Below are 26,375 nucleotides of genomic sequence, written 5' to 3'. Positions count from 1 at the left end.
AAACATTGTCATCTAGGTACTTTCCACTCATAATGATGATGTCACACAGCAGACTCTTCTTTTTTTTTTTTTTTTTTTTGGTCTCTGGGGTGGAAGCTCAGCTTGGCCAGAGTGGGCATTAAGCCTCAAGCCCCTTATGGAGCCATGGATAGGAATGAAAAGGGTTGGGCAACATTTGATGTTCCCTGATGGAAATTCAAATTGTTTGCACTTCTGGTCATTGATATATGAAAAGTATGGGGTTTTCTGTTCTAACATTAAAAACCATGGTCTCCAGTTCCATGCCCTGGTGGTCCTGAGCTGGCCCCATGTGTTGGAGCTGCTGCCTCAGAGGAATCCTTCCCTCCACGTCGCATCCCTGACCAGGCAGCTGCAGCACTGTATGGCGGGCCACCAGCTGCTGCAGTTCAAGGGCTCCACACTGGCCTTGGTCATCATCACCTTAGAGCTGGAGAGGCTCATGCCCGGTTGGTGTGCTCCTATATCTGATCTGCTAAAGAAAGCACAGGTAGACATCAACTTTGCCCCAGACCAGGCTCTGTGTTTTGCCCCTTTAGCTGATGCACTCTGACCCCAAAGGGGTACCCTTTCCCCTTGTGGCCTCTGGAAAATGTTCTGGCCATAACCCTGGAAAGAGTCTGCCCAAAGGCTAGGCTTTCCACACTTGGCCATGCCCTATGCACTTGAGATGGGACATGTGTTCTCTTCACTGGACCAATGGGGGTTGTCTCTGAGAGTGCGAGAATCTTTCTCTCAATGGGAGCCCCTGTAGTCAAGAGGACTGGGGGGTCAGGGGGATGTCTGGCTTAGGAGGAAGCAACCCTGAGCTTAATACTGGGGAGCATACATTTTAAACTCCTTCACCTCTCCTGTGTACCAGGTACAGGGTACCATGAGGCAAGCATTGTTGGGGCATGAGGAGGAGGGGGGTGTGTAGGAATCCCTCAGAACAGACAGGTTAGGATGGAATGCATGGTTAAACTTATGACAACTTTACTGAGGTTGGAAATGGATGTCCCTGAGATGGTAGGATTAGTGGTCCTTAGTTGGGTGGTTGGACCTTCCTGAACTTGCTTCATGCTGACATTTTGGCACTCAATTGCCAATTTCTTAGAATGTATGATGGTTCTGCTTGAAGATGGCCACTCTATTCTAATACAGGTTGGTGATATGCAGTACAGCTGCTGCAAGGAACTTGTAACGCAGCAACTGAGAAGTTTTCAGTCATCATCCTGCACAGACAACTTTATGTCACCTGCCAACCAGCCGCTCTGCCTCCACCCTGGGGCCTTCAGAGCATAATGTGAAACCTCCTTGCTTGGACTACCATGAGTTCTTTGGCTTGTTATTAATCCTGTAAAACGGGAAGGTGGCCCTGGAAGAGCAACTGAGAAAAAGTTCCCAACTAAGCCCTTGGAAAAAAAATAAAGTGGGGAGGGGAAAGGCAGGCTGGGGTCAGTAGAGATCAGGGTGGTCTGATGACCATGACCCTGCCTTCCCTTTTTCTCCTCTGGGCCTGAAGCCAGGGAGTATGAATGAATGTTCAAATGGCAGCTTGTTTTTCCTTCCTTCTCCAGCAAGGGTTGGCATTGGCCCCTGAGAGCGCTGGAATATGAGACCAAGAGGCAGGCCTGGCTCAGGGCTGAAGGGTTGGGGCTAGTTCTGACCAGTTCTTGCTGCTCTACCCGCCAGAGCTGGCCAAGTCCTTCCAACTTCCCAGGCTTATCCCAAACATATATGTGGTGCTTCCAGTCCCAACTACCCTGCCTGCAACTCCTAACATGGGACAGTCTCTGCAGACACATTTACCTGACCATGGCCATGTCTTATGTCTTCTTTTTACAAGGACTGGATTATAAAGTATGCTTTGTTTAATGTAACTTGAGCAAGCTTTAGGCATATCTTTCCTTTGTTACTCTTAAGCAAAGTGTTTTCAGTTATTAGTTTAACTAGAGGGATTTTGTGCTAATGAATGGGTATTATAGGCTAACACCTGTGATGGAAGGCACAGCTCTGAGTGCTTTGTTGGGATGAACAGGTTCTGAGGCCAAGCCTGCTCCAACCACAGTGCTGCCAGGAGGAGGAGCCAGCTGCTTCTTTCAAGCTGTGCTACCACAGAGCCATTCTCTGAGCAGGGGAGTGCAGCTGACACAGATGCCAGCTGGGCTGTGTAAGTTGTGTTGGGGACATGAATGACTGAGCTACACATTCAGAGGTGGTTTATGAAGTCTTCCACTCTGAACTATGGTGGCTTTGTGTGTGTGTGTGTGTGTGTGTGTGTGTGTGTGTAAATGTGCTAAGCCATGGTGTGGGAAGGGAATGATTTACTAGGTGCAAAGTGGTCAAGGGCTAGATATACCATAATTGTCTATATTATAGAGTTAGTATACATCTCTATTTTTTCTTGACACACTTTTGCTTGCTGGAGCTTTTGTTAAAATTAAACTTTAATTGCTTCCATTCCTGTATGAATCTTATTTTGAGCTACAATGCATTTAGGCTTGCGAGAGTCAGATATATTTGGAACACTATCTCCTAGGTCATATCAAGAACTCTCCTCTAGTCCAGAACCCATTTTACAGATGGAGATGCTGAGGCCATGCTGCTCACAGCTTCCAGTGGTGGCCGTGAGTGCCCTCTGCCTCCTTCCAGTGTAAGTGGGACCACAGTGCCTAAGGCAGGAGGACATCCCGAGGGCCCATACCAGCTTGGGAGTCCCGGGCTTTGGGGAACTGCTGGAAGACATCTGCTGCTTAACCAGGTGGCTCTGGATGTGAGCTAGATTCCGAGAGCTGATCCAACTCAACCTCTTGGAGAAAGCAGAGGGTAGACCTGTGAGTCCCAGGACTGGGATAGGAGACAACCTTCTGCTCTGGCTTTCTGTAAATGATAGAACTCTTCTATAGGGAAGCTCACTTTTGTATTGCCAAAGTCCCACTTGTGGATTTTAAAAAGTCTTATGTGCTTTTCAAGCTTGCCTTGAGGCCCCAGATCCCATCCTATTTCCCTCTAATATTCTTTTCTGACATTAGGAACTCCTATCCCACCTCAACTCAGAGATTGGGGAACACTTCTCAGGGAGAAATATGGATACAATCCATTTTCCTTTTGACCCCACCTATAGAAAGGCAGGGATTAGTGAAGAAAATGGAGATGGAAACAGCTCAGAGGCAGATGCTATGGCAGAAAGAAAGGTAGGTGGGCTCAGGGAGGAACAGGGCAGGGAGGGAGCATCATAGACCTGTCTTAAACTTGTCCAAACAGTACTTCCCTGAAATGAAGGAGCCAAGTCATTTGATGATGTTTTCACCACCTAGGAGACCCTCCTCCCCCTGGCTTCCTGGAAAGTCTCTGTCCTTCAAAAGTTGGTGAATACTTTGCCTCCCTGCTGCCTGCCTTCCCACAAGTAGAGCTGAGCTATGCCTGCATTAGGGATGTGTTCATACCACTCTTCCTGTAGGGAATCCCCATTTTCTCATTTTGGTCTTCCAAAATCTACCTAGTGCTCAATGGAGAAAGCGCCTTTAAAAAGAAACCCACGTACTTTTTACCGCCCTTCAACCACTAGTCTGCCCTTCCTCAGCCAAACTTTTGCCTGTCCTCTAGGGCTATCTACCTCTAAAAAAGAGTCTCAGGTCCACCAGCCCACATCATCAGGCTGTGTACTTTAACCTGGCCACACTTCCACTACTCTTCCATCATTCCATTGAGATGCCAAGGAGCAGCTGTAGGCTCAGGAATTAAGGGTACAGATTACCAGCGTTCAAATCTCAACTTCTCTAGTTACTTGCCGTGTAACCTTGGGTAATTACTTAAACCTCTGTGTTTCAGCTATAAAATGGGGATGAATGGTCCCTAATCATAGGATTAGGATGAGGATTAGAGGAGTTAATACATGTAATGTGGTTCCGAGCAGTTCTGACACTCAAATATTAGCAGTCCCATGGGAAGCCTTTTTGCTAAGGAGGAACGCTCCTTGAGGGCAGGAGCCCCTTTTCTCATGTCCTGCCCCCAGCTGTCCAATAAAGATTTGTGGACCACAGACTGCACCTTTACCTTTCTGTGAGTTTCCTGTGACTCTTCCCTCCATCCCCCACCTATCCAAGAGCCTTTCACAGATGCCTGTAGCAGGGTTTCCTATTAAAACAATTCCTACGGAAGTAGATCAACCTCCACAAAATTCAAAGAACAGACAAGCTGTATTTTACCACAGTTGTAGCAGATTAATGGGCTCAGGAAACTTGTTAAATTAGAAAAGCTACTGCCCAAAAAAGACACCACAAAAACTCAAAATAAATGCAAAATTTAATGGAAAAAAATGAGTACAAAGTGAATGGAAAAGAACAAAAACAGTCAATGAATGCAGGAGTAAATGAATGAACACGTGAAGCAATTTTAGAAAAGCATGTTAACATAACAGACTAGCAAGCCACATGCGGGCCTCATATCCATGAGCCCCACTTAACAGGGAGCCCACATTTAGACATACACAAACATATATGCAGTCAGTATGCACAATTACAAACCACCTAGATCAGGTTACCCACAACTAGAAAGACCATATATCCCCATTGGCCTGGGACAGGTCTGATTTATGCCTGTTGATCTGGTGTAATTAATAGCATCCCCTTTCTCTCTTAATAGTCCCAGTTTGGACAACAAATTATATAGTGATTCTTCTACCCCAAACAAACATGGTTTATGAAAGACATGATAGTAAATGCCAACATGATCCTGTAAGACAGCCCTATTAACACCAACAAATGACAATGAGGAAAAAAAGGGTAAATGAGACCCTGCAGACAGGGTCACATTCTATGAGAGCTAACTTATTAAACAGTGGCAAGTTTTAAGCTCACTTTATGCACCAAGGTTTAATTTGGTCTCAGCTAAAGATGACAAAATTCCAAACACAAACAGCAGGGGGAGAGGTACAGTGAGGCTTGCTAGAGGGACCTGTGGAGGCAGCTCAGACTTGAGAAAACGCAAGTCTGTCAAGTGTCCCTGAAGATACTGGGAAGGCTCAGACCCACAGGCAGGCAGCCAGCCACGAGTATGGCCTTTCAGTATACCCGGGGTGCAACCCGCAGGCCACAATGGACGAATAGCCAAATCTGCACACTCCAGAGTCCCTGGTTGGCCCATGAACCAGGAATTCTTTCTTATGTATCCAATGAACCTGCTGGGTCACCAGGCCTCATCTTCAGAAATATGTTAGCTGAGAGAGGCTATCTTAAAGATCATGCTCTGACCCAACTGCATACACTTTCAGACATAAAATTACCCTAGAGATGAGCCACTGGCAGCCCACACTTGCCATGGATATATGCCAGTTTACCTTTTTAGATACCCTCACTGAAGCATCAGTTTTCAGTTGCAACCAGATGTGGACTTATTGTGAAGCTAATGAACCGTAATCTTCAGGGCCCCTTCCAAGACCCTGTACCTAATTTTATATTAACATTGTTTTTCTTAAAGAAGTCTGTCTAAATAATTCAAGCTTTCAGTCCCACAAAATTTAGATCCACCCCGGTCATAGCATAAAAACTTGGAGAATTGTCACTAGAACCTGCTCTGCTGCTGGAGCATGGAGCCCCTCATAGGTAAACGCTGCCTCTTCCTGGCCGTGCCTCAGTGGACGCACACAGCTCACCCCTCCGCCTCTCCCTGAGCAGAACATCATCTCAGGAAGGCAGGAGGAAGCCAGGACTTGGTCCTGGAAATCACTAATGCAAGCCAGGCAGAAAGTGGGAAATGGTCATGAGAAAGAAGACAGGGGCATGAAAAGCAAACTACCAACTCCACAATAAATTAGCACGGCTTCCTGAGGCTTCCAGCTAGGGAGTGTGCTAGACTGTGAGCTCCTTGAGGGGAGCGTTGTGCATTCCTCTGGGTAGCTCCAGTGCCCAGCACAGTGCTTCAACATTAAAACTACCCTTCCTTTTGTCTATAGTCATTTTCCATCTCCCATTTTACCAGGCCATATTCTCAACACTGACATTCTCGGTGGCTTGTAAACCAACAGGAGCATAGAAGAATCAAAGCTGCTAGTACTTCCTTAAAATGTTCCCCTTTAGAGTGCAGCTGAAGGGGAAAGCTCTTTTGCTGCTCATTTTTCCCTCATTGTCTGTATACATTAGACACCTTCATCTCTTCACCCTGTGACCCAGCCAGGAAAGAAGCAATGACTTTGACGTAACAACCTTTTTCCCACTGAGTACTCTTTGCATTTGGAATATGCAGGATTTGCTTGGGAGTCTTAATTGGAGTCAAACACTTAACACACACACGGAGTTGGTCCCTGTTTACAGGTAGCACCTCTGGGGCACAGACAATTGCTTTAGGCTGCTGTTCCATTTACATTCACAGTAAAAACGCTGGACATGGTCTTGTTCATGTTCCAATTCCATCCACAAAGAAATGCCAAACACTGTCATTACAGGAAGTTTATTACCCACCTCTCCCTGTGTATGATAGGCATACTTTATACATAAGAAAGGTTTAGCGGTATTTTTAGTTTTTAAAAATCAGGAAATCTGTGTTACTTATGAAAATAATGGGAGAGGATATTATTTGTCTTGATGCTGGTGCCAAAATAAATATTTAGAAGTGTTTTAAAGTTATTAAAATTAAGCTCTAGGTTAGAAAAATTAAAATGAGGGGAACTGGGTGAATTTTGCAGCATGTATACCAGACCACGCAGCTGCACCTAGGGCACCACGTGAGTTGCCATCTCCACGCTGAACAATTAGGCCTAGCATCCCGGCTGGGGCCTTCGCTGGAGCGGCACATAACAGCTCCATCAGGGAATAGTGACACTGTAAATGGAAGACCAGCCACTGGCTCTGAAAAAAATAAACCTCGTCAGTTTTGGATTCCAGCATTCCTGGCTTTTATGTGTTTGCATAGAGAGGGGTGGTCCACCAGGCCTGGGGCAGCCTGGGGCCAGGGTCGGGTAGGGGAAAGCAAGGCTGTAAACACTGGAGTCTGTACCGGCTCCCAGTCCGTCCTCACACCATGTTATGGGAGAAGGGTCACAAGGTGTAACTCAAGCAACTTAACACATGAAAGTCTAAAGTCCACTCTTGACATGTAAGTCTGTGCGTGCGTTAACTGAAAAATAAAAATAAAACAAACAAAACAAAAATAGACACATTAAAAGATATGCAGACCAAATCAAACAGAAGCAAAAGACAGCAAGATGGACACTGCGAAAGTGCAGTCAGTTTGGCATTTGTGACGAGCAAAGCAGAGAATTCACTTCCGTTTGTGGCGTCCCAGGCTGAGGGTCAAGATCTGATTCAGAAGTAATTTTGCAAAAAAATTGGATTCAAATTTAAAGAGTAAGTATAACCGATCAAAACCACTCAAATAAATGGGCATGAAAAACACCCCTGCCCCCATTCCAAAAATGCACTCCCGACTCACACTAGTCCCTTGACCAGGGCGGCAGGAAGGAGTATTCCCAGTCACCCCCCCACCCCACTCTTGGCCTCCACAGGGCCGTCATGGGAAGAGAGTTTTCTCTCCCAGGGACCAAACTGACTGAAGCTTTCTAGCAGGTCCAGAAAACAGGAAAGACCTGTTTTCCAGGCCCAGGCCTAGAGAACATATCATGGAGCCCTGGCCACATGGGAAAAGCAGGGAGACCAGACACTAGTGACAAGCCCCCACCCCGAGGGCTGTGCTGGTGTCCTTTCAGCCTGCCTGCACCCACCTTCACTGGCCCTCACACCCTGAGCTGGCCACAGACCCTTGTCTGCAGTTTCTAAGTGGTTTCTCCACAGCTTATTTCCTAGGGAATCCTGGCTATCTTTTCTTTAACAAGATGGCAGGAAGCAGAGCAAAGTCACTTTGGGTACCAGCATCTGGGTCATAGACTTCCACTCAGGAAAATCCTGATTTCTGAGCTGCCAGCTTGAAATCTACACAGGTTCCAACTCGCAGAGCCCCAACGCTCACCAAGCCGAAAGATGGGTGTGGGAGCGGGGCTGGAAGCAAATGCAGAGCAGAGGGGAAATTCACAGCTGAGGGGAGTGTGGGGCTGGGGTCCTCCCTGGGGACAGGTAGGGGCACATCTGTCCCAGCACTGTCAGCTGGGGTAGGGCCACCAGGCATCGGGATGAGGAAGACTACAAAAAGGAAAAGGGTCTGTCCTGAAGCAGAGGGCAGACCTTAGGAGTGAGAATTGGCAACCAGTTCTGAAATGCCTGGTTCTGTCCCCGTTTCCTCCAGCAAGAAGTCCTTTGAGTTTTTTTTTCCTTGGTATGTGTTTGTGTGCCTCTGTGCATGTGTGTATTGTGTGCTGGTAGATATGTGCCTGAGACTGTGTATGTGAGATGGGACAGGAGAGAAAGACAGTGTGTGTGCACATGTGTATGCACATGTGGTTAGGAAATGCCATATTGGGGGTGGGGCGGGGGTGGGGCAGGGGCAGGGCTAACACCAAAAGCAACAGCCCAGGGCCACAGCTAACTATGCACTTCATGGCCCTAATGGCTAGGCTCCATTGCCACCAAGGAAGGAAGGGCCTGCGCATATACATCCCCAAATATCCCAGAAGGAAATGGATCCCAAGAATGAGGGCCACGATGGGTTCACCTGCTTAGTTCCTAGGTTGGCAAGAGAAAGATGGTACCCAAGATAGGCCAGGGCAGGGAGAAGGAGGGATGTATGGAATCCCCATAGTGTGACGTGGCATGGCTGTGAATGAGATCGGTGGGCGAGGGAGAGCCCCAGAAGCCAGAACATCTGGACTCCAGCTAAGGGTATGGAAACAGGCTATGAAGATCGCCAGGGAGAAGTGACTCAGAGTTGTCCCCACCTGGCCACTCCGTTGACTGCACTCCTGGTGCTGGGAAAGGCCTCCCTGCCATCCAGTCTCTCTTTCCTCTCTGCGCTCTGCAGGAATAACTCCAGCCTCTACTTGAGGGGCAGCTCCTCCCCGCAAAAGAAACCACAGAGGCCCTGTGGGAAGCTGCTTTCCTCCCTTTAGCGCTGCGGACCCTTCAGAACAGCAGTGTGGTGACCACAGTGTCCAGGAGGCTGGTGTTGGCTGGTGCGAGTGCCCACGGTTCTCCGTCACCACCTGCCAGCCAATATGGGCCCCACACCACTGCCCCACAGACTGAGGAGGGATGCGCCACAGCTGTCCAAGCAGAAACCACTGCGGCTTTTGGAATCTGGTCAGCTGGAGATGCTGACATTGCCAGATCCTGTCCCTCCTCTGGCCTGAAAGACCATTCCCAGCATTCCCAGAGCCCTGCAGCTCTGCCCTTTCCAGGCTGCTCCTCGCCCGTGCAGCCCCACCTTCACCACACTGCAGCAGGGCCACAGCTGCCAAGGGGGCTACAGGAAAGCGAATGGGTGAGCAAGAAATGGTGGGGGGCAGGGGGGAAAGAGGAGAAGGGGGAAGAGGAGGAGAGGAAAAGGGAGAGGGAGGGGTAGCACAAGATTGCCTGTGCAAGCAAGAGTGCATGACTATGAGAGTGATCCAGACCACGAGACACTGGATCACTAGTGAAGGAAAAAGAAAGGGAACCAAGAAAGCTAGGGAGAGAGCCACTGAAGATGAGGGAAAACGAAACAGGAAAGGGGCAAGAGAGGGCGGGAGAAGAGCGAGAAGAGAGGTGAGGGACAAGAACGAAAGCAAGAGCCGTGGCCTGCCACCTACTTCTTCTTGTCCTTGTCCTTCCTCAGGGGCTGCTGCGAGGTGGCGTGCAAGGCCTGCGACTGCAGGGCCTCCACCGCAGCCTTCCGGCGATTGAAGGCGTTGGTCTCCTCCTCCAGTTCCCGGCGTTTTTCCTCCACCTTGCGCTTCTCCTCCTGGTGGACCCGCTTCAGGTGCTCAAACTTCTCATGGAGCTGGCAGCAGAAAGGGGACAGAAGATGGGAGGAGCAAGAAGAGGAGGGCTTGAGCCTGGGCCAGAAAGGCACCCCCACCTCTACCCTCGCCAGGCCTTCCCTCCCTCAGCATCCCCACCCCAGTCCCCAGCCTGGCACATACCTCCCTTTCCTTCTCCTTCAGCTCCAGCTCTGTCTCCTTCACTTTGTTGACAAACATCTGCCTCATCTCTTCCTCCTTCCTCTGCAGCTCACTCAGGAATTCCTTCCTCTTGGCCTCATATGTCTCTTGTAGGCTGTGGAGACCCACAGAAGAGAGGCCAAGGATGGGATTATGGAGGAATGGGGTAGGGCAGAGCCAGATAAGTAGAATCACATGGGCACGAGGGATAAGAGGATGGTGGGGTCCCCCAGGGAACAGATGCCAGGATGGTGCATCTGGCCACAGCTGTGAAGACAGGCTCACTCTGGCTCAGGCTGTCACCTGAAGGGCTGGCTGTCACCATCGCTGTCCTGAAAGCCCATCTCCTCCAACTTGCAGCGCCGGTAGAGCTCGTAGTGCCGGCTGTGGGTCTGCTCGCGGAGGTCTTCCATGTTCACCCGGATTAACATTTCCCGCAGCTTCACAAAGTCGCAGTGATTCTCATTCTCCACTGAAAGCAGAGGGCCAGTGGGGTATCAGGCAGGCATGCAGGCGGGCAGACTCCAGAGTCAGGGTGGGCACACAGGTGCGCATGAGGAGGAAACAGCACAGGGTACTACAGGCAGCAGGGCAGGCCACGGGACACAGTTCTACCCCCACCTGGGGATGTACTTCCCATCCACACTCACCCTGCACCACTCCCCAGGGGTACTGCCGTGCTCGGACCAGCTTGTTCCCCACCTTCACCTCCTCGGTGCTGCCCACTACGGCGAAGGGCAGATGTGCCTGGAAAGGGGCCCAGGTATGCGTAAGCCGGGAGTTGACACAGGCTAATGGCAGACTCTCCCTCCCTGCCCTTGGGTCCTAAGGAGGGGCAGCCAGACCTGAACAAAGGCTCCAGGGCCAGATGCTTGCTTCCTGGCTCTCTTCTTGAGAAATGTCCCAGAACTCCAAACAGGGGAGTGGGCTGAACCCTCAACCCCCTCCCTGGTGCTCCTGATTCTCCAGGCTGTTCTTTCAGCCCTCAGGCCTCCCAGGGGCCATTAGAGCTCCCTGAAAGGACCTGTGAGCCTGGCTCCCTTCCAGGTTCCCAAACCCTTAAGCCTGCTCAACTCCTTCCGTTTCCAGGCTCCTCCATGAGTCCAGATCTTATGACACCCAAACTTGGGGTCCCCAGTGTAGGCCCACTATCAGATTCCTCCTGTCCCCTGCCCACAGATGTAGGACTGGCCAGCTCCAGATGCCCACCCTTCTGTCCTGGAGAAGCTAAGGCTGGAATCCTGGGGAACAAGAGTCTCCTGGGGCTGTGTCAGATTTGTGCCGGCTCCTCGCCCTCTGGCCCCAGGGCCCTGAGGCCCCGCCCAACGCTCACATTCATGACTGCGTTAATCTCTGCAACAGCCTCATCATCTGTGGGAAACTGGTAGATCTGGACCCCGTTGCTGACCAGCTCGCCCATGATCTTGATCTTGAACTTGTGGAGCTCGCTCTTAGAGATGGTGTCAGCCTTGGCGATGATGGGAATAATGTTCACCTGCCAGGATCAGGGGAGAGGACAGCAGGCTGGTTGGCTCTTTTGAGCAATGGTTCCCATGCCATGGCTAGCCATGCCCAGGCCATATCCCTGGGCAGGGGGAAGGAGGCCACAGAGATGGAGCCACTCCCACAGGCAGCCATGGTGCAAACCCAGCCACCTGTGGCCATTCTGATGGGATTCAACAATTGTCTGCAGTGCTTCTTACAGCCCTGGTTCCCCCAAATCACCATCCAGCCCCAAAACTGATCCCCCTAGGTATACCCAGCTTTGACCCAGAATCCTCTGAAGGTCCTAATTGGCCTGGGGCCTGACAGAAGGAGTGGTCGGGGGCTATGCTCCCCACTAAGCAGGTAAAAGGAGCCATCAGCAGTAGCCATAAGAAGATCCCAAAATCTCCCACATCCAGGCTATCCCGTTTTTCACAATAAAAATGAACTCCTGAGATGGGAAGGCAGTCATGTGAGAGCTGACAAGGGATGGGGGGCCACATGCCCTTCAAAATGCACAGCTCTTCTAGCCCTTCCCATAAAGCCACCTCTCTTCTCTACCCCTACAGTACCCAGCCCTCATTCACATCCCAATTCTGGGCCTTAACTCTCCTCTCCCTGATGGGCTCAGAAGGAACTAAAGGACACTTATATCAGGGAGGAAGGGGGAAGTGAAGGGAGGAGCTAGAAATTAGGAATTGAGAGATAGAAAATGAGCAGAGAAGAGGCTCAGACGGGGCAACAAACACTATTGGGAGCGTGAGAGGCAGCAGGGCTGAGAATGGCAATGATTCAGCTGCAAGCAAGGGGCTCAGGGTCAGACCCAGGGCACAGGACTCTGGAGAAAGAGCCCAGAGCAATGGGGGCCACTGGAGCAGGAGGGACAGACGCAAGACAGAGAGAGGACCAAGCCAATAGGGGCCATTCACAAGTCACCGACTAGATCCCTGAGGACCATGGTGGACAGGCATGAGGCAGCCACCACATCGCATGGCAGCAGAAGACTATGGAGCCTGTGACAGCGGGTGGGGACAGGGATACCTTGCTATCTAGTTTCTTCATGGTCACCAGATCCAGGGACTTCAGGGAGTGCCCCGTGGGCGTGATGAAGTAGAGGCAAACGTGGATCCTTGTGTCATGGTAGTCGAAGAGCGAGCGGCGGATCTTCAGCTCCTCCTGCAGATAATTTTCAAACTGCGCATCGATGTAGTCAACTATGGGCCTGTAACTACAGACAGCTCCATCACCCAGGAGGCTGCCAGCTGAGATCAGGGGCTTGGGGCTTGGGGGGCTCAGGGCTCGGGGCCAAGCCAGGCTGCCCTCTGGCCTTTTCTTTCTGGGAACAGCTTCTGCCCGAGGATCCCTAACTGGATACAGGCAGCTGACCCCTTCTCCAGACACCTAAAGGAGTAACTGGTCTGTTGGTGACCACAGAGCCTCAGATACTCCCCAAGAGGCACTCCCTGGCCCCCTGCAGTGTGAGGGCTGGGCTACTGGTATGGGGATCAATGTAGGTGGGGTGGGAAGAGGCTGGGTGGGGCCGCCCTTCCCGCCTCTTGCCTCTCATCCTTATTGATCTGATCCCCAAAGCCCACGGCATCCACAATGGTCAGCTTGAGCTGCACATTGCTCTCCTGGAGGTCGTAGGTCTGGGGCCGCAGGCGCACGCATGCCTCGTGGTGACTGGCTTCCTCAGTCTCGAAGGTCGTGTTGAAGAGCGTGTTCATCAGTGTGGATTTGCCAATGCCAGTCTCCCCTGGGCAGTGAGGACAGGAGGGGAACAAGTGGGTGTCACAGGCTGGAACTGGGGCTGTCCTTGGCTGGTGGCCAGGCCAGGCAGGGTTCAGGCATCCATGGCCCCTGGACAAGAGTAAGGGGCAGGCCGCCCACTCCCATCCCTCATCACCTCCATTCCCCAGGAACTATCTTTTCCTGTGGCTTCAGAAATAACCTGTGGAAGGAAGAGCCAAAAGGTGGACTTGGACAGAAGACATAGCTGTGTGTGATGTGTGATGTGTTCCCTCAAGGAGCAGGGAAGAGGCAGAGCCGTGCGGCTGTGTAGACACCACTGCAGACCCAGTCACCTCACACATAACCTGCTGTACACAACACCCTTCCCAGGACCAGGGTGGTCACAGGACCAGGAGGGCCAGGGTCTAAAGCCACCAGTGGCTCAACCCATGCGCCCTGGACAGCCCTAGCTCCACATGGCTTTAGCTGGGGGAACCCAGGATGGGCTGCTTCCCGAAGGGCACCTGCAGAGGGACCAGCAGAGCACTTTGTGCCCTTCTGGGACTCCCAGGGAACCTCTGAGAGCCTCTCTGCTTGGGGCTGCATTTGTTCATATGCGTGCCGGAGCACTTACCACAGGATATGGTGATGAGGGGCAGAGCTGTTTACCATAACGTCCTTGACACAGGGTAGGAAGCAGTAAATGAATACGTGTTTTTTAAATGAACAAACAAATGAATAAATGAACCTAAATCTCTGTGATAAACACCCACAGTTTACAAACCACTTTCATGTGCCCGATCCAGTTTACTCTTCCTGACAATGCTGTGCCAGGCCCTGGCTCTAACTCCATCCTTGACCTTGGCAGAGACACCAACCAAATCCTCATCCTGACACCCCCAAAGTTTCACTCTGCCTGGGAAGCCCCCTCGTAGCCCAACAAGGGGCCAGAAGCACCCCCTCTCCCAGGAGGTTCTCACCCACCCTCTGTCTAAGGCCAGGCCCTGACACTCACCCACACAGAGGATGTTGAAGCTGAAGCCCTGAGTGACCGACTTGCTGACCAGCTGGTCAGGGAGGCTGTCAAAACCCACATGGCCGCCCAGGGAGAGGCTCCGGGGCTCTGGCTCTGCATTCTGCCAAGAGAGAAATAAAACAAGACATAAGCCCACTGGAGAAGAAAGGTCAAGGCTGTGGGGGTGGGCGCTAATTCTGAGTTAAAACAGTGAAGCAGCCCCGCCCGATGTCTGAATTCTCAACAAATCTCAGTCACACCCTGAGTACACCCAAGCCAAGTTTCCCAAGCCAATTCCAGGCCAAGTTTCCCCAGAGGGAGCCCGATGCCCCCAGGGGGAAAGGCCCTTCCACTCTGTGACTTTGCTTCCCCTGGGATGGCCAGGGATGCCTGGCCTGAGGGCTCCATCTCTCCTGGCATAGGTGGCCCCAGGGGCTGTGGCTGCTACCCATAAGGGCCCACCTGTTTTCCCACTCAGCAGGAGGCCCCAGATGCTCCCAGAGGCCCAGATTACAAAGTGCATCTGCTCCTGCAGCCAGCTCTGAGGAGATGGGGGATGCTGCCCCTGCCTAGTCCTCCCAGGCCCTCCCACTGAGGCATGACTCAAGCAGGGGCAGGTCTGGTCTGACCCCCTCACACGCGTGCTCCCTCAGAGGGGCCTCCTGTATCAGCTGGGCTCGTGGCCCTCCATGCTCACCGCTGCTCCTCACATACCCACGTGTGGGACTCATGCATGGACCCTGCTAAAGGAGCCGGCCCTCACTCAGACAACCCCCCACTGGAGCTCAGGGGTGAGTTCCAAAGGGATTGAGACTCTGAGGCCTCCTCCCTTCTGCCTCAGTGGTGTTCTCTAGAGATCCCCAGCTCCTGGCTCCTGACTCCTGCCACCATCCCACACTTATCTCAGTCCTGGTTGTCTAGACAGAAGGTTCCAGGTGAGAATGTGGAGGCCTAGCCTTAGCAGAGAGCTGGGCGGCAGGCCCTGAGTGAGCTGGGGCCACTGGAGCTGGCCCAGCGCTCTATAAAAGGAAACCACAAGGACCTGAAGCAGAGGGTCATGGTCACACTCCATCTTGTGTGGCTGGTTTCTCTGACTCCCTGGAATGGGGTAAAATGCCGCCCGAGGGAAGGTTCCCAGGCTCAGCCCCTCTGGAGGGCAGACCTTAGACAGCTCCATGTTGTGCAGAATCCTGCCTCCTCCATTCCTGAGCCCCACTGCCCTGAGACAGCTAGAAAGAGGAAGGAGAGGAAAGGAAGGAGAGAAGGAGAGGAAAGGGCAGCGGACTCAGAGTTTCTCCTGCCCATAGCCACGGGGCGGGGAAGCAGGTCCAGCTGAGGACAGCCCAGGAGATAGGGCCGGTGGCAGATGTGGATACAGGCTCAGGATCAGGAATGGATGGGTGGCCCTGGCTCCTGCCCTGCAAAGGCATCTCTTCAGCACCCGAGCAGCTGACCTTCGCTGCAGCCCACTGCCTTGGCCTGAACCCCTCTGGCCATCCTTCCCTCCCAACCATAGAACCTTGGCACTCAAAGCCAACCTTCTCCACAATTGATGTCTACCTCCCCACGGCAGCCTTGTATCAGTGACTCCCAAGTGTGGGTGCTGGCAACCTAGACCCCACATGGCCCCTCTGGGCAGTTGTACCATCCCCTCAAACAAGTCAGGGCTAACCCTAAACCTGCTCTCTCCCATTCAATGGAGCCTCTTTTCTTATAGCTGACCCTTTCTCCCCATCACCTAGCCCCAAAGCATCATGTCCCAATCTCCCCACTCAAGCCCAGGTCTCCTTAAGGCTGCAAACATAATTGGACAAGGAGGTCCCAAAGGCAGCTTCTTCTCATTGGTGCCCACATAAAAGTAGTTAATGAAGCCTAGGAGGTACTGGGTCAGGTCCAAATCCCTTAGCATGGCGTTCCAGGCCTTCCTCCCTGGCCTGGTTCCAGCCTAGCTGGTAACTCTGAGCTCCCCTCTCAAACTCTACCCCTCCCCTGGGCTCTACAGCTTACTCTACCTTTTCCTTGGCACCCACTCTCACCTGGCCCCCAAGCACTTACATTCCAGACCCCTCACTTGCCAGTTATCCTGTTTCCTAGTACTACTGGTTATCCTTTTTTAATGCATCTTGATTCTCTACCTATTCTATAAGCTTCTCAATGTTGGCTGCTGGTTGGGGAGGTCAGGTTTTCTTTTCTTCCCTCCCTCCCATTATTATGCCCAACATGCTGGACAACGCTACCATTTACAAGTTACTGAACACGGCCTCCAACTGCTACGGCATTGGGGCACCTGCCCACCTTACACAGGGCTTCATTATTTAGTCTCTGTTCCACCTCCTTATGGCAGCTTGAGGATCAAATGGAAGACACAACAGTTAGTCTAGAGCTTTTTTCTTTTCAGGCAAGACTGAAAATCTCCAAAATTTAAGGCGTGCTGTGCTTGCAGAGAAGGTTATGTGTTTATTCATCCTCTTCTTCCAAGGGGTGACACAATCAGGATGCAATCCAACATCCTGTAGTCTGCCGCCAAACCCCACCAAGTCAGCTGTGTCTGGAAACCACACACACACACACACACACACACACACGGACGCAGAGCACTTACTGAGAAGCAGAGGCCATTCCATTCCTGTTTTCCCCCACTTTCTTACAGGTCTAGGCTCCAGAGGCTAAGTGTAGCACTGGGGATTGTTGGGGCGGGTCTCACATAAACCACCTGTCCACACACAGCAACTGCAGAGTGGCCTCCCCTCACACAGCTCGACTCTTTCTGTGGAAGTGTGGGGTACAGGGAGGTCATCATCCCTAAGTTGTTGCCCAGACTACACTCTGTTATTGCAGGGGCCACACATCTGGGGCAATATCTGTTTAGGAGCCCCAGGGAACAGTCAGAGGTATGAGTCTATGGAGCACGCATGTACACACACGTACACACACAGAATGGCCACTGGCCTTGATGGAGACAGTGTTGTTACCTTGTCCCAGGAGACTGATCTGACCTCCAGGCTTTACCAAGGGGTAACTCTCACTAATGCCAACTCCCTGATCATAGATTTGGCACCGACACGTGATCTAAGTTGCATTACTTGCTCCAGGGTGCCTGCCCCAGGCATCTCTACCAACCTGAGTGGGGTTACAACCTAGGAGGAACCAGCAGCCTCTGAAGGACCTCCTGCACATCTCAGCTACCATGACTCAGAAATAGTCAGGTCTTCCAGTGGCTACCAGAACTGCAATTTGGTGGGTAAGACCAGAGCTCCAACTCCTGGGGTGGGAGCCCATCAGCATGATCCCATGATTGGTGCAGGTACAGGCAAGTGACACATCTTGAAATGTGCCTTTATCACCATCTTGAAACCATTAGGGGAGCTAGCCTAAGGCTTCAGTCCACTCACAGGATGGCAGAGCCAAGAAAATCACAGAGAAGAGAGGAAGCCAGTGTCTGCCCTATCTCTGGGCTTTTCTCCTTACCCCTGGCCATATCCTCTTTATCACTGAGGCTAATTGACTGGTATTATCTATTACTTGCAACTGAAACATCTTCAGTGCCATAGGATCCAAAGTAAAACTCTTTGGATGCAGAGGAACAGGGAGAAAGCAAGGAGAGCCAGGAAAGGAGGGACAGTGTGGAAGGTAAAACAGCTCAGTGTTCACAACCAAAGGAAGGAATGGATGTCTGAGATGATACCAACACCTCACTGAGGACCACCTTATGTGAACTAAGCCGAGTGATTTACACCCAGGCTCTCATTTAGTCCTTTCTCACTGTGGATGACAGACTCCACGATTATCCCCATTTTACAGGGGAGGAAACTGAAGCACACAGAAGCTAGGGAACTAACCAGGGCAGAGCAGGGACCTAAGAGTAGACCAAGCTCTTGTCCCAAACCACTCTGCTACATTGCCTCCCCTGTTCTTAGCAGGCTCCCAATTCATTCATTCAGTCACTCAACACACACTCACTGGACATGTCTGCTGTGTGCCAGGAACTGGGATGGCTGCCAATGAAAAGATGAGGACATCAGATCCTTGACCTCAGAGGGCTAAGCCTAAGCTCAAATGCCTTTAGAAGCCAGGCAGGTAACATATATAGGTGAAGGGCAGCACCACCCTAATAACAATGGCAACAACAACAGACATAACTAACATGTATTGCATGCTTGCTATGCGCAACCCTAATTTAATCTCATTTAGTCCACACTTCGGCCCTATGACATAGGCCATAGAAGCCTCCCCATTGTCCAGCTGAGACAATAGAGGCATCAAGAGAGTGTGTAATTTGCCCAAGACCACACTGCTCAGGAGAGCAAAGCCAGGATCTGAATGGAGACAACATGACTGTGAAACCCATGGTTCTAGTCACATCACTCTCTGCCTGCTGGATGAAAGACAGCAGCTAATTCAGCCAAGTGTGGGGGCTCCCGAGGAGAGGTGAGAATGATGGAGAACTGGAGAGCCTGTGCTTATGCTCAATCCATGGTGGCCGCAGTTCCACAACTCGAGCCAACTGTGGGAAAGCAGGTCTAGTGTTGCCAAATCTTCCCATTTTTAAAGAGAACCCAAAAATCTCTCTCTATATATACATATATATATATGTATTTTTTGAGACAGAGTCTGGCTCTGTCACCCAGGCTGGAGTGGTGTGATCTCAGTTCACTGTAACCTCCGCCTCCCAGGTACAAGCAATTCTTATGCCTCAGACTCCCCAGTAGCTGGGATTATAGGCACGCAGCCACCATGCCCGGCTGATTTTTGTATTTTTAGCAGAGACGGGGTTTCACTATGTTGGCCAGGTCGGTCTTGAACTCCTGACCTCAGGTGATCCACCCGCCTTGGCCTCCCAAAGTGCTGGGATTACAGGTGTGAGCCACTATGCCTGGCCCAGAAATCTATATTTTTATGTGAAATTCTGTAATTTTTAAAGATTGACAACCAATACAAACTGAGAATACCATGAGGGCCCAATACAACACGTCAGTGGGCTAGTGTGGGCCAAAGGCCTGCCGGTCTGTAAGCCGGCTCTGGTGGGAGTGAGCTGGAAGGACCCTGCAGCCCGGCTCCATTCTCAGGTCAGGAAGCCCCATGGCAGACTGCTCTGTGGGGAGGAGTCTTCAGGCAGGACAACTTAACTTGGACCCCAGAGAGAGGTGGACCCAAAGCCTCTGGCTCATTCCACACACCTAGCTCCCTGAGGTGCTCACACAGGCGTGAGCGTTCTACATGTCTTCAAAGTCCCAGGATAGAGAGAGTTGGCTCTCCGTAGAGCTCTGAGCTCTACATATGCAATGAGAAACTCCATGGGGCCATTATCCCCTCTCTAATCACTAACAAGCTTTTGGCTCCTAAGCCAGGCCCCAGGCTTCTGTGTCATCATTTCTTTGGCACATCAAAGACGACAATCAAAATAATAACTTCTCAGGCCGGCTGCGTGCCTCCATGCCCAGCCGTCCAAGACAAAGTGGAGAACAGCATTTTGTTATGCAGCCCAGTGGATAACTAGGACGCCCTTTTCCTGATCAGGAAATGCTCTGTCTGAGCCTCCTAGAGCAGCCCTCATCACCAGCCAAGAGGAACTGCCCCTTTTACCAAGAAACAAGGTGGGATCTGGGAAGAAACTGCATCTCATGGTTGCCCACACACAAAAACAGGTTTTTATCCAGAAGGAACTGGAAATCTATTGAATGTCTAAACCAACAGAGCCGGGGAAGCTGTGGGTGAATAGAGACGCCTGTGATCCAAACCCCCAAACTAGGCTGATTGTTGCAGTGGGAGTAGAAAGAATATCCCACCATAGGTGGATTAGCTACTGAATAATGAACAAAGAGCAGCCCCTAGACCCCAGGCTTTCCAGAGTTCTCCAGTGCCTTGGACTTTGGATGCTTTTCTTCCTCTGGGTTCCCATGTCTAGCACCCACTCACCAGTGTACCCAGTCAGGCAGACAGGAAGCCCACTCCCCAGGGGAGCTCCAGCCCTGAGGATGGCCCTATTAAGTAACTGAGCAATGGCCCCAGGAGTCAATGGACCACTGGGAGCCTTCTCCACCCATGTTCCTGGCACAAACTATGCTAGCCCCGGCTCCAGCTCCTCCCAGCAGCCTGGGCCTTAAATAGCCAGAGCAGAGGCCTCTAGCCAGAACCCATGGTCGCGGTCATAAGCACAACTGTCCTTGAGCCTGAGAGGAATCCTAGGAATTTTCCCAGGAAAGGCTTCGGCTCTGGTCCCAGGATTCCACAGCAAGCCTCTAAGCCCAGGTCAGAGGTTACGGGAAATAACCAAGGAGACATATGTGGGAGGGTGGGGGTGGGATGCTGCTACCCCGGGCCAGGAAGGAAGAATACAGGCAGGATATACCTGTCCCAAATCAAGAGGACACCTGGGAGCCAAAGCATCTTTCTCCTACAGTGGCAACCGAAAACTTGAGAGAAGATTCAAGCAAGGATCACCCTCCATGGTCCCAACATGATGGCAGTCAAGGTAACAGGGAGATGGCAGCTGGGCTGCCAATCATCCTCACAAGGCCAGTCCTACTGCACCCATCCTGGGAAGAGAAGGAACTCTGGGAGCAAAACCATCCCCTGACCCTAATACTCCATTCTCTCTGCTTCTCTGTCTCACTAAGAGGCACTGTCTTCCCTTTCTGCATACAGCCAGCCAGGCTGCAGCTTATTAATTTGGGATAGTATGTTTCACACTTTTGCCATCAAAATCAGATTTCCAGGAAACTAAGAGCACAGTTACTGGTAGCTGGGCCAGTACTCGCCACCCCAACCCCCAGGCCTAGGACAGACACATTCTTGGCCTTTATTGTGCTGCCTGAGAGGGAGTGGTCTATCCCACCACAGAGATGGGGAAGGCGCTCTGGGCTGCCGAATGTACTAGAACTCCAGGCATTCATATTTTCTTACTTAGCTCAGGGACTCCAGCAGCAGCCACCACTGCCTTGTAACAGGGAAAGCTACGAGTGGTCTGGATATCAACGGCAGGAGAAGGCAGTCTCTGTTTCACAGCAAATGAAACCCCTTGGGGGGAGAAAGTGGGCAGCAAAGGTGCCCCGCCTTCCATCCAACCCCAGGATGATGCCAGTGCTGGAAAGGACGGAGGAATGCATGGGCACCAACATGGGTTGGCGGAGGTATGGGGGTGGCACTGCTATACTTCTCTGCTGCTTGTCCATTCACTCCAACACCAGGCAGAATGTCAGGTTTGTACCCAGGCCCGAGAGCCAGGTCTGACAAGTGGGCTTGGGTCCAAAACCACAGCCCCTCCTGAACCCCAGGCATCAGGCAGCCCAAGCCCTGGAGCCCCCTCAGAAAACAGCCAGCCACCTGCCAGTAGACATGGGCCCCTGTACCTTCCTCTGCTGGTTCTGTCCCTCTAATTTGACCTCTAGGATAGGGAACAACTGAAAGCCATGTGTCCTGAGGACAATATCTAATTTGCCCCAAGAACATGTAGGGCAACTGCACGCAGAGCCAAGATGCCCCCTGCCCTGTCCTCCACTGCCTCTTCCCAGGCCCAGTTCTTATAGGAGCTCTGACGGTTCAAATGGCTCCAAAAGAAGCCAACAGAGTGCCCCAGCTCTACCACGAGGGCATGGAGACCCTGGGAGGGTGTCTCTTCCCCAGTCAGATGTGTCTCCCTCCTGCCTGCATAGCTTCGCATCTGGTTGTCTGGCAAAGCTTTTGCCTTCGGGGCCATGCCTGGGGATCCTGACACTCAAGCTGGCAGCACAGAGGCAGGAAGACTGGGGAGGCTGCAAGGGACACACAGAGGCCAGCTGGCCCTCAGGCCCTTTGCTCTATCATCCTGCAGCTGCGTGCCTCTGGTAGCTGGACTTGAGCCACAGAGACATTCGTGGTAGTTACTGCCCCAAATATAATATATGCTTCCACCTAGCCCATCCGAGGGCTCAAAACGCAAAGATATCCACCCTCTCTGTCATCACTGGTGTTGGAATTTGGATCTTGTTCCCCCTACCTTTACTGGCCAATGACCAAAGTCTGCATCCTCACCCAATCTTGGGCTGTTAGCATCAACAAGATAATGCGCTCAAAGCACCCACTGCCCTCCCTGCCATCCAAGGTTTTTGACACAAGTCAGACCCTGGGTTCCCAGGCTCCATCCAGTCTCCCTCCTCCTTGGCCCTGAGCTCATCTCCTGATTGCCATCCTCTCTGTTCCTATCATGGTCAGTCTTTTAGCATGTGCTCCCTGGGCTGCCAATGCTTCCCATCAGCCCTGCAGTTGTGACCCACTGCAGTCAAGACCCCAAGCAAACCTTCCCAAGGTGGGCACACATAGCATGGTCTGATGCCCAAGACGGAGGGCGGGCAGGCAGACTCACCTCCTGGGGGAGAGGGCAGAGCTGTGGCTCTGCAGGTGGTGCTCACATGTGCCCTGAGAGCTGCACGGGCATCTCTTGCTCAGCTCCCGTTTCTCTTCGGCATGGCTCAGCAAGGAGGCTACTGGCCGTTTTTACAAGACAGGGAGATACCACTCTGACAGAGACCTTGAGCCCCACTTGGGTGAGGGCTCTCAATTCCTGCTTCAAGAGGGACTAGGTACTCCCTGGAGAGCCCGCTTCTTGGGGAAGTATCAAGATTGAGGGGGTGACAACGGAAGTGACAGATGGTGCTGGGGATAAAGCAGAGATGGGGGTAAGTGACTGGCTGGGAAGAACGCCAATGTGAGGCTGCGTGCTGCACGTTTCTTCCTCTCCCACTCAGCTTCACTTTCCCCAAGCCCTAAAGGGTTGCTCACCACGGGGCCTGAACCTATGAGATTCTGGCAGGAGAAAATACCGGAGCTGGCCCTCGGGGAAGGAAGGGCTGAGCCCCAGAGTCAAGATTCCAGTTAGGAGGAGGGGCACAGCAAGAGTAGACAGGAGTCTGGCTGCCCAAGGAGGGCAAGGGGCAACACACCCTCCCCAGAGGGCTGTTCCACACACCCACACACAGGGGATGCCCACCCTCACCCCAATACTGATCTAGGGTGGAGCAGAGCCCAGTCAGGATGCCAAGGCTGTTAGCCTGTGGTGTGTACACCATGCTATGTGAGGATATAGGAACCCAGCACACATCCATCTCAAAGTACAACTCTGTATGCTGTCTAAGCTCCAGGTCAGGAAAATTCTCAGGACTGCAGGGCTAGTCTGACCACTGAGCTGGCCAGAGGGATAGTGTAGACCTGTCACGGCTCCATCACATCCTGGGGCTTGCAAGACACCTCAGCATATTTCCAAACATGCCACGGACTGCAATTAACCCTCCATAAACTCTTTGAGGAACCAGTGTGGCTCTGCCCATTTTACAGCAAGATAAAGGCAGAAATGATTTTCCCAAGATGACAAGCCAGGAGGGGTGAATGGAGTCCGGACTTAAATTCAGGCCAAACTCCACCCAAGGTCTCCACCCAAATCCAACCCTATCCAAGTCCTCCCAGCAGGCTGACAGCCCAAAGTGCAGAGGGTGTGGAAGGAGTCCATCCCTCCAGCTGAAGCTGGCATAGCAACCAAGGCCCTGCGCTCAGGCTCTACACCCGTGCCTGAGTCAGTACCCTCTCTGTGCCCTGGCCACCCCGCAGCTAATACCCAAACTCCTCACAGGAATGGTCCAAGAGCAAACACAGGACCCCAGGGGAAGGCTTGTCCAGCCCACAGCCTGGCCTCTCAACTAACCCTCTGAGGACCATATCTGGATGAGCAGCGATGGAAGCCCTACAGAGAGTGCCATGAACAGGGCAGATGCATCCTCTGCTCCCTTCTTACATAGGGCGCCAGTCCTCACATCCACGTGGACAATAGGTAGCATATATTATTCATTGTGTCCTTATCATGTGCCAGACACAGCTCTGAGTACCTCCCCCGGATTCTCTTGTTGAATCCTCACAGTACCCCTATGAGGGAGGTAATATTTCTATCCCATTATACACATGAGAGCACCAAGGGGTTAAATAACCTGCCCAAGGTCACATGGCCAACAAGGAGTGTCTAGGATTCCTATCAGGCTGTCTGATTCTGGTTTCTCTACATACCTCTCCCACCTGCAAGATCAACTGTTAAACCTCCGGCCACGAACAAGACCCAGACATAACTTTCTGGTCAGCTGGGCACAGAAAATGCACACAGACACACAAGCAGAGACGCCTAGGCACTCACGGGTCTCTTGGCCTCCAGTTAATCAGCAGGTCTGTTAAGATTCAGGCACTGCCCTCCTCCGGTACATAAATTCCAATTTATAATACCGGGCGAAGTGAATCTCTGAGTAGCCCAGCCTCTGAATCTGTTCCTTATGTATTTAAACTTACTTAACTGACATACGGACCCCCTCCCCAATGGGAATAAAACACCCAAGTCTAGAAATTATGAAACCAAGAGCTCCTGCTTTAGTCATGCACATTTCCAAAGTAGACCAAGAAATGTATTTTCAGATTAAAGGGAAAATTTACATATATAAATTCGGATGACAGTATTTATAGCATTAATTACATAAGTTCTGGCTCCCTTATTTAGCCCCAGAACCAATTCGTTATCGTTCACATATTCAGAGTTCCCCCCTCCCTCCAACAGCCCTGGGCCTCCCTTCTCCTCCTCCTCCTTCTCCCCCTCCTCCCCCCTTCCAGCCGACCAGGGCCTCACATGCTGGCAAGAGGACACAGCTTCCTTCACTGTCACAGCCTAGCCTTCCAGACACACCCAGATCCAGCCTTAAACAGCAGGGGACGTCCAGACACAATCCCCCAAAGGCCTCCCTCCCCCAAGTGAATTATGAAATCTTGAGTAAGTTGGCTATCGGCAGGTTCGGGCCCAGTGAGACCCCTGCAGGGACCACCAGGGACGTCAACCTTCTGAGGACCTGGACTGGGGCCCAGATAAACGCCCACTGGGCTGAGTCTGGAATCCCTCCAGCTCCTGGCGAATGGCTGCCGCAGACCCGACCACTGAGGCCTGACCTGCCTGGAGTCGCACCCAGGATTCCGGCGTGGGGAGCGGGGGCAGAGGGGAGCTGGGGAGGAAGGAAAAGCAGGCCAAGGGTCTTCAGGACTCAAGTCTGCAACTGTCCTGAGCTCTTGTGGGGGGCTCCATCCTCCCCGGCTGTACCTATCCCGCAGCACCTGTGCGGCTAGGGCTCTCCCCAAGTGTGCAGAAAGAAACACCCTGGGCGATAGGGTCCGGAGTGTCTCGGACCTCCCCTGCGGGCCCCGCGGGCGCCACTCTGTCTTCGCACCTGCCCGGAGCCAGGCGGGTCTTTGCTCCTTCCCGCGAAAGGGGTTTGCCTTGCCTGCGCCCCAGGAAGCGACCCCGACCAGCCGCCCGGCAAGGCAGGCCGCCCGACGCTCCGGGACCCCCCGCTAGCGCGACCGAGAGCCCGCGCCAGAGTCCTCGAGCTGGCCCGGCGTCGAGGCCCGGCAGTGCGGCGCTGACAGCCCGCTTCGCGCCCCCCGCCAGCTGCAGGGCGGCCCCTCCTGAGCCCCGCGCCTCCCGCGCGCACCGCGTCCCAGCGGGGCCCTCACCGAGAAGCGCTCCAGGTCGGTGGCCGCCATGGCGAGCTCCGCACCGGGCGGGCGGGCTGGGACCAGCGCAGGGGCCGCGACGGGGACCAGCCGGCTGCGGGACGCGCTCCGCCCGGGCGGCTGCGGCTGAATGGATCCAATATGGCCACTTCCTGGAAACTCCCCTTGGCGGCGGCGGCGGGAGAAGCCGCGGAGCCGCCCCTGCCCCCGCCCGCGGGACCGGCCTCCCTGCCCGGCCCGGCCACGAGCGCAGCCGGAGCCCCGCCGCTTGGACGGCCGGGGGTCTCCGCGGCGAGGCGGGAGGTGCCAGCTGCGGGGACTGCTGGGACTTGTAGTCCGCGCGTTGGGGAACCGGGACGGCAGTGTCGGGGGGCTCGGGGCCGGGGCCCGGCGGGCCGCTGCGTGTCCCTGGGAGCCTAGGGCAGAGCCGGGGTGGGAGTCTCCTGGGTCTGCGCGCTGAGAAGCTTTTCCCGTGAGAGGGAAGTGGGGCACGGCGTGTGCCCTAGAGGTCTCCCCCACCAAGCCGTCTCCACCCGCTGGCGCCTGCAAATGTGCTGGGATCACCAGCCAGAGTGTGGACGAGCTGCGGGCGGCCCGTCGGATCCGGGAGAG

At 52.8% G+C, this 26,375-nt stretch overlaps 1 protein-coding gene across 6 annotated transcripts; it reads right to left on the bottom strand.

Moving 5' to 3' along the window:
* Positions 1–56: 56 nt before the first annotated feature.
* Positions 57–26,375, bottom strand: SEPTIN8 (septin 8). 6 transcript variants are annotated; one of them, XM_008014391.3, is made up of 10 exons: positions 25,764–26,080; positions 14,256–14,376; positions 13,070–13,265; positions 12,551–12,737; positions 11,358–11,519; positions 10,675–10,771; positions 10,328–10,496; positions 10,007–10,139; positions 9,674–9,864; positions 57–490 (listed from the first exon to the last, which is right to left on the bottom strand). In XM_008014391.3, exons 1-10 carry the CDS (start codon positions 25,791–25,793, stop codon positions 328–330), a joined length of 1,449 nt encoding a protein of 482 aa, XP_008012582.1. In that variant the 5' UTR covers positions 25,794–26,080; the 3' UTR covers positions 57–327. The 6 variants fall into 6 exon arrangements, with proteins under 6 accessions (XP_008012582.1, XP_008012581.1, XP_008012585.1 ...); XM_008014390.3 differs by having other exon boundaries at positions 57–493; positions 25,764–26,079; XM_008014394.3 differs by lacking the exon at positions 57–490 and adding an exon at positions 4,288–7,113 and having other exon boundaries at positions 12,551–12,731; positions 25,764–26,067.

The sequence above is a fragment of the Chlorocebus sabaeus genome, chromosome 23, assembly GCF_047675955.1.
Source record: "Chlorocebus sabaeus isolate Y175 chromosome 23, mChlSab1.0.hap1, whole genome shotgun sequence".
Classification (NCBI taxonomy): Eukaryota; Metazoa; Chordata; class Mammalia; order Primates; family Cercopithecidae; genus Chlorocebus; species Chlorocebus sabaeus.
This window is presented reverse-complemented; position numbering and strand designations above follow the sequence as displayed.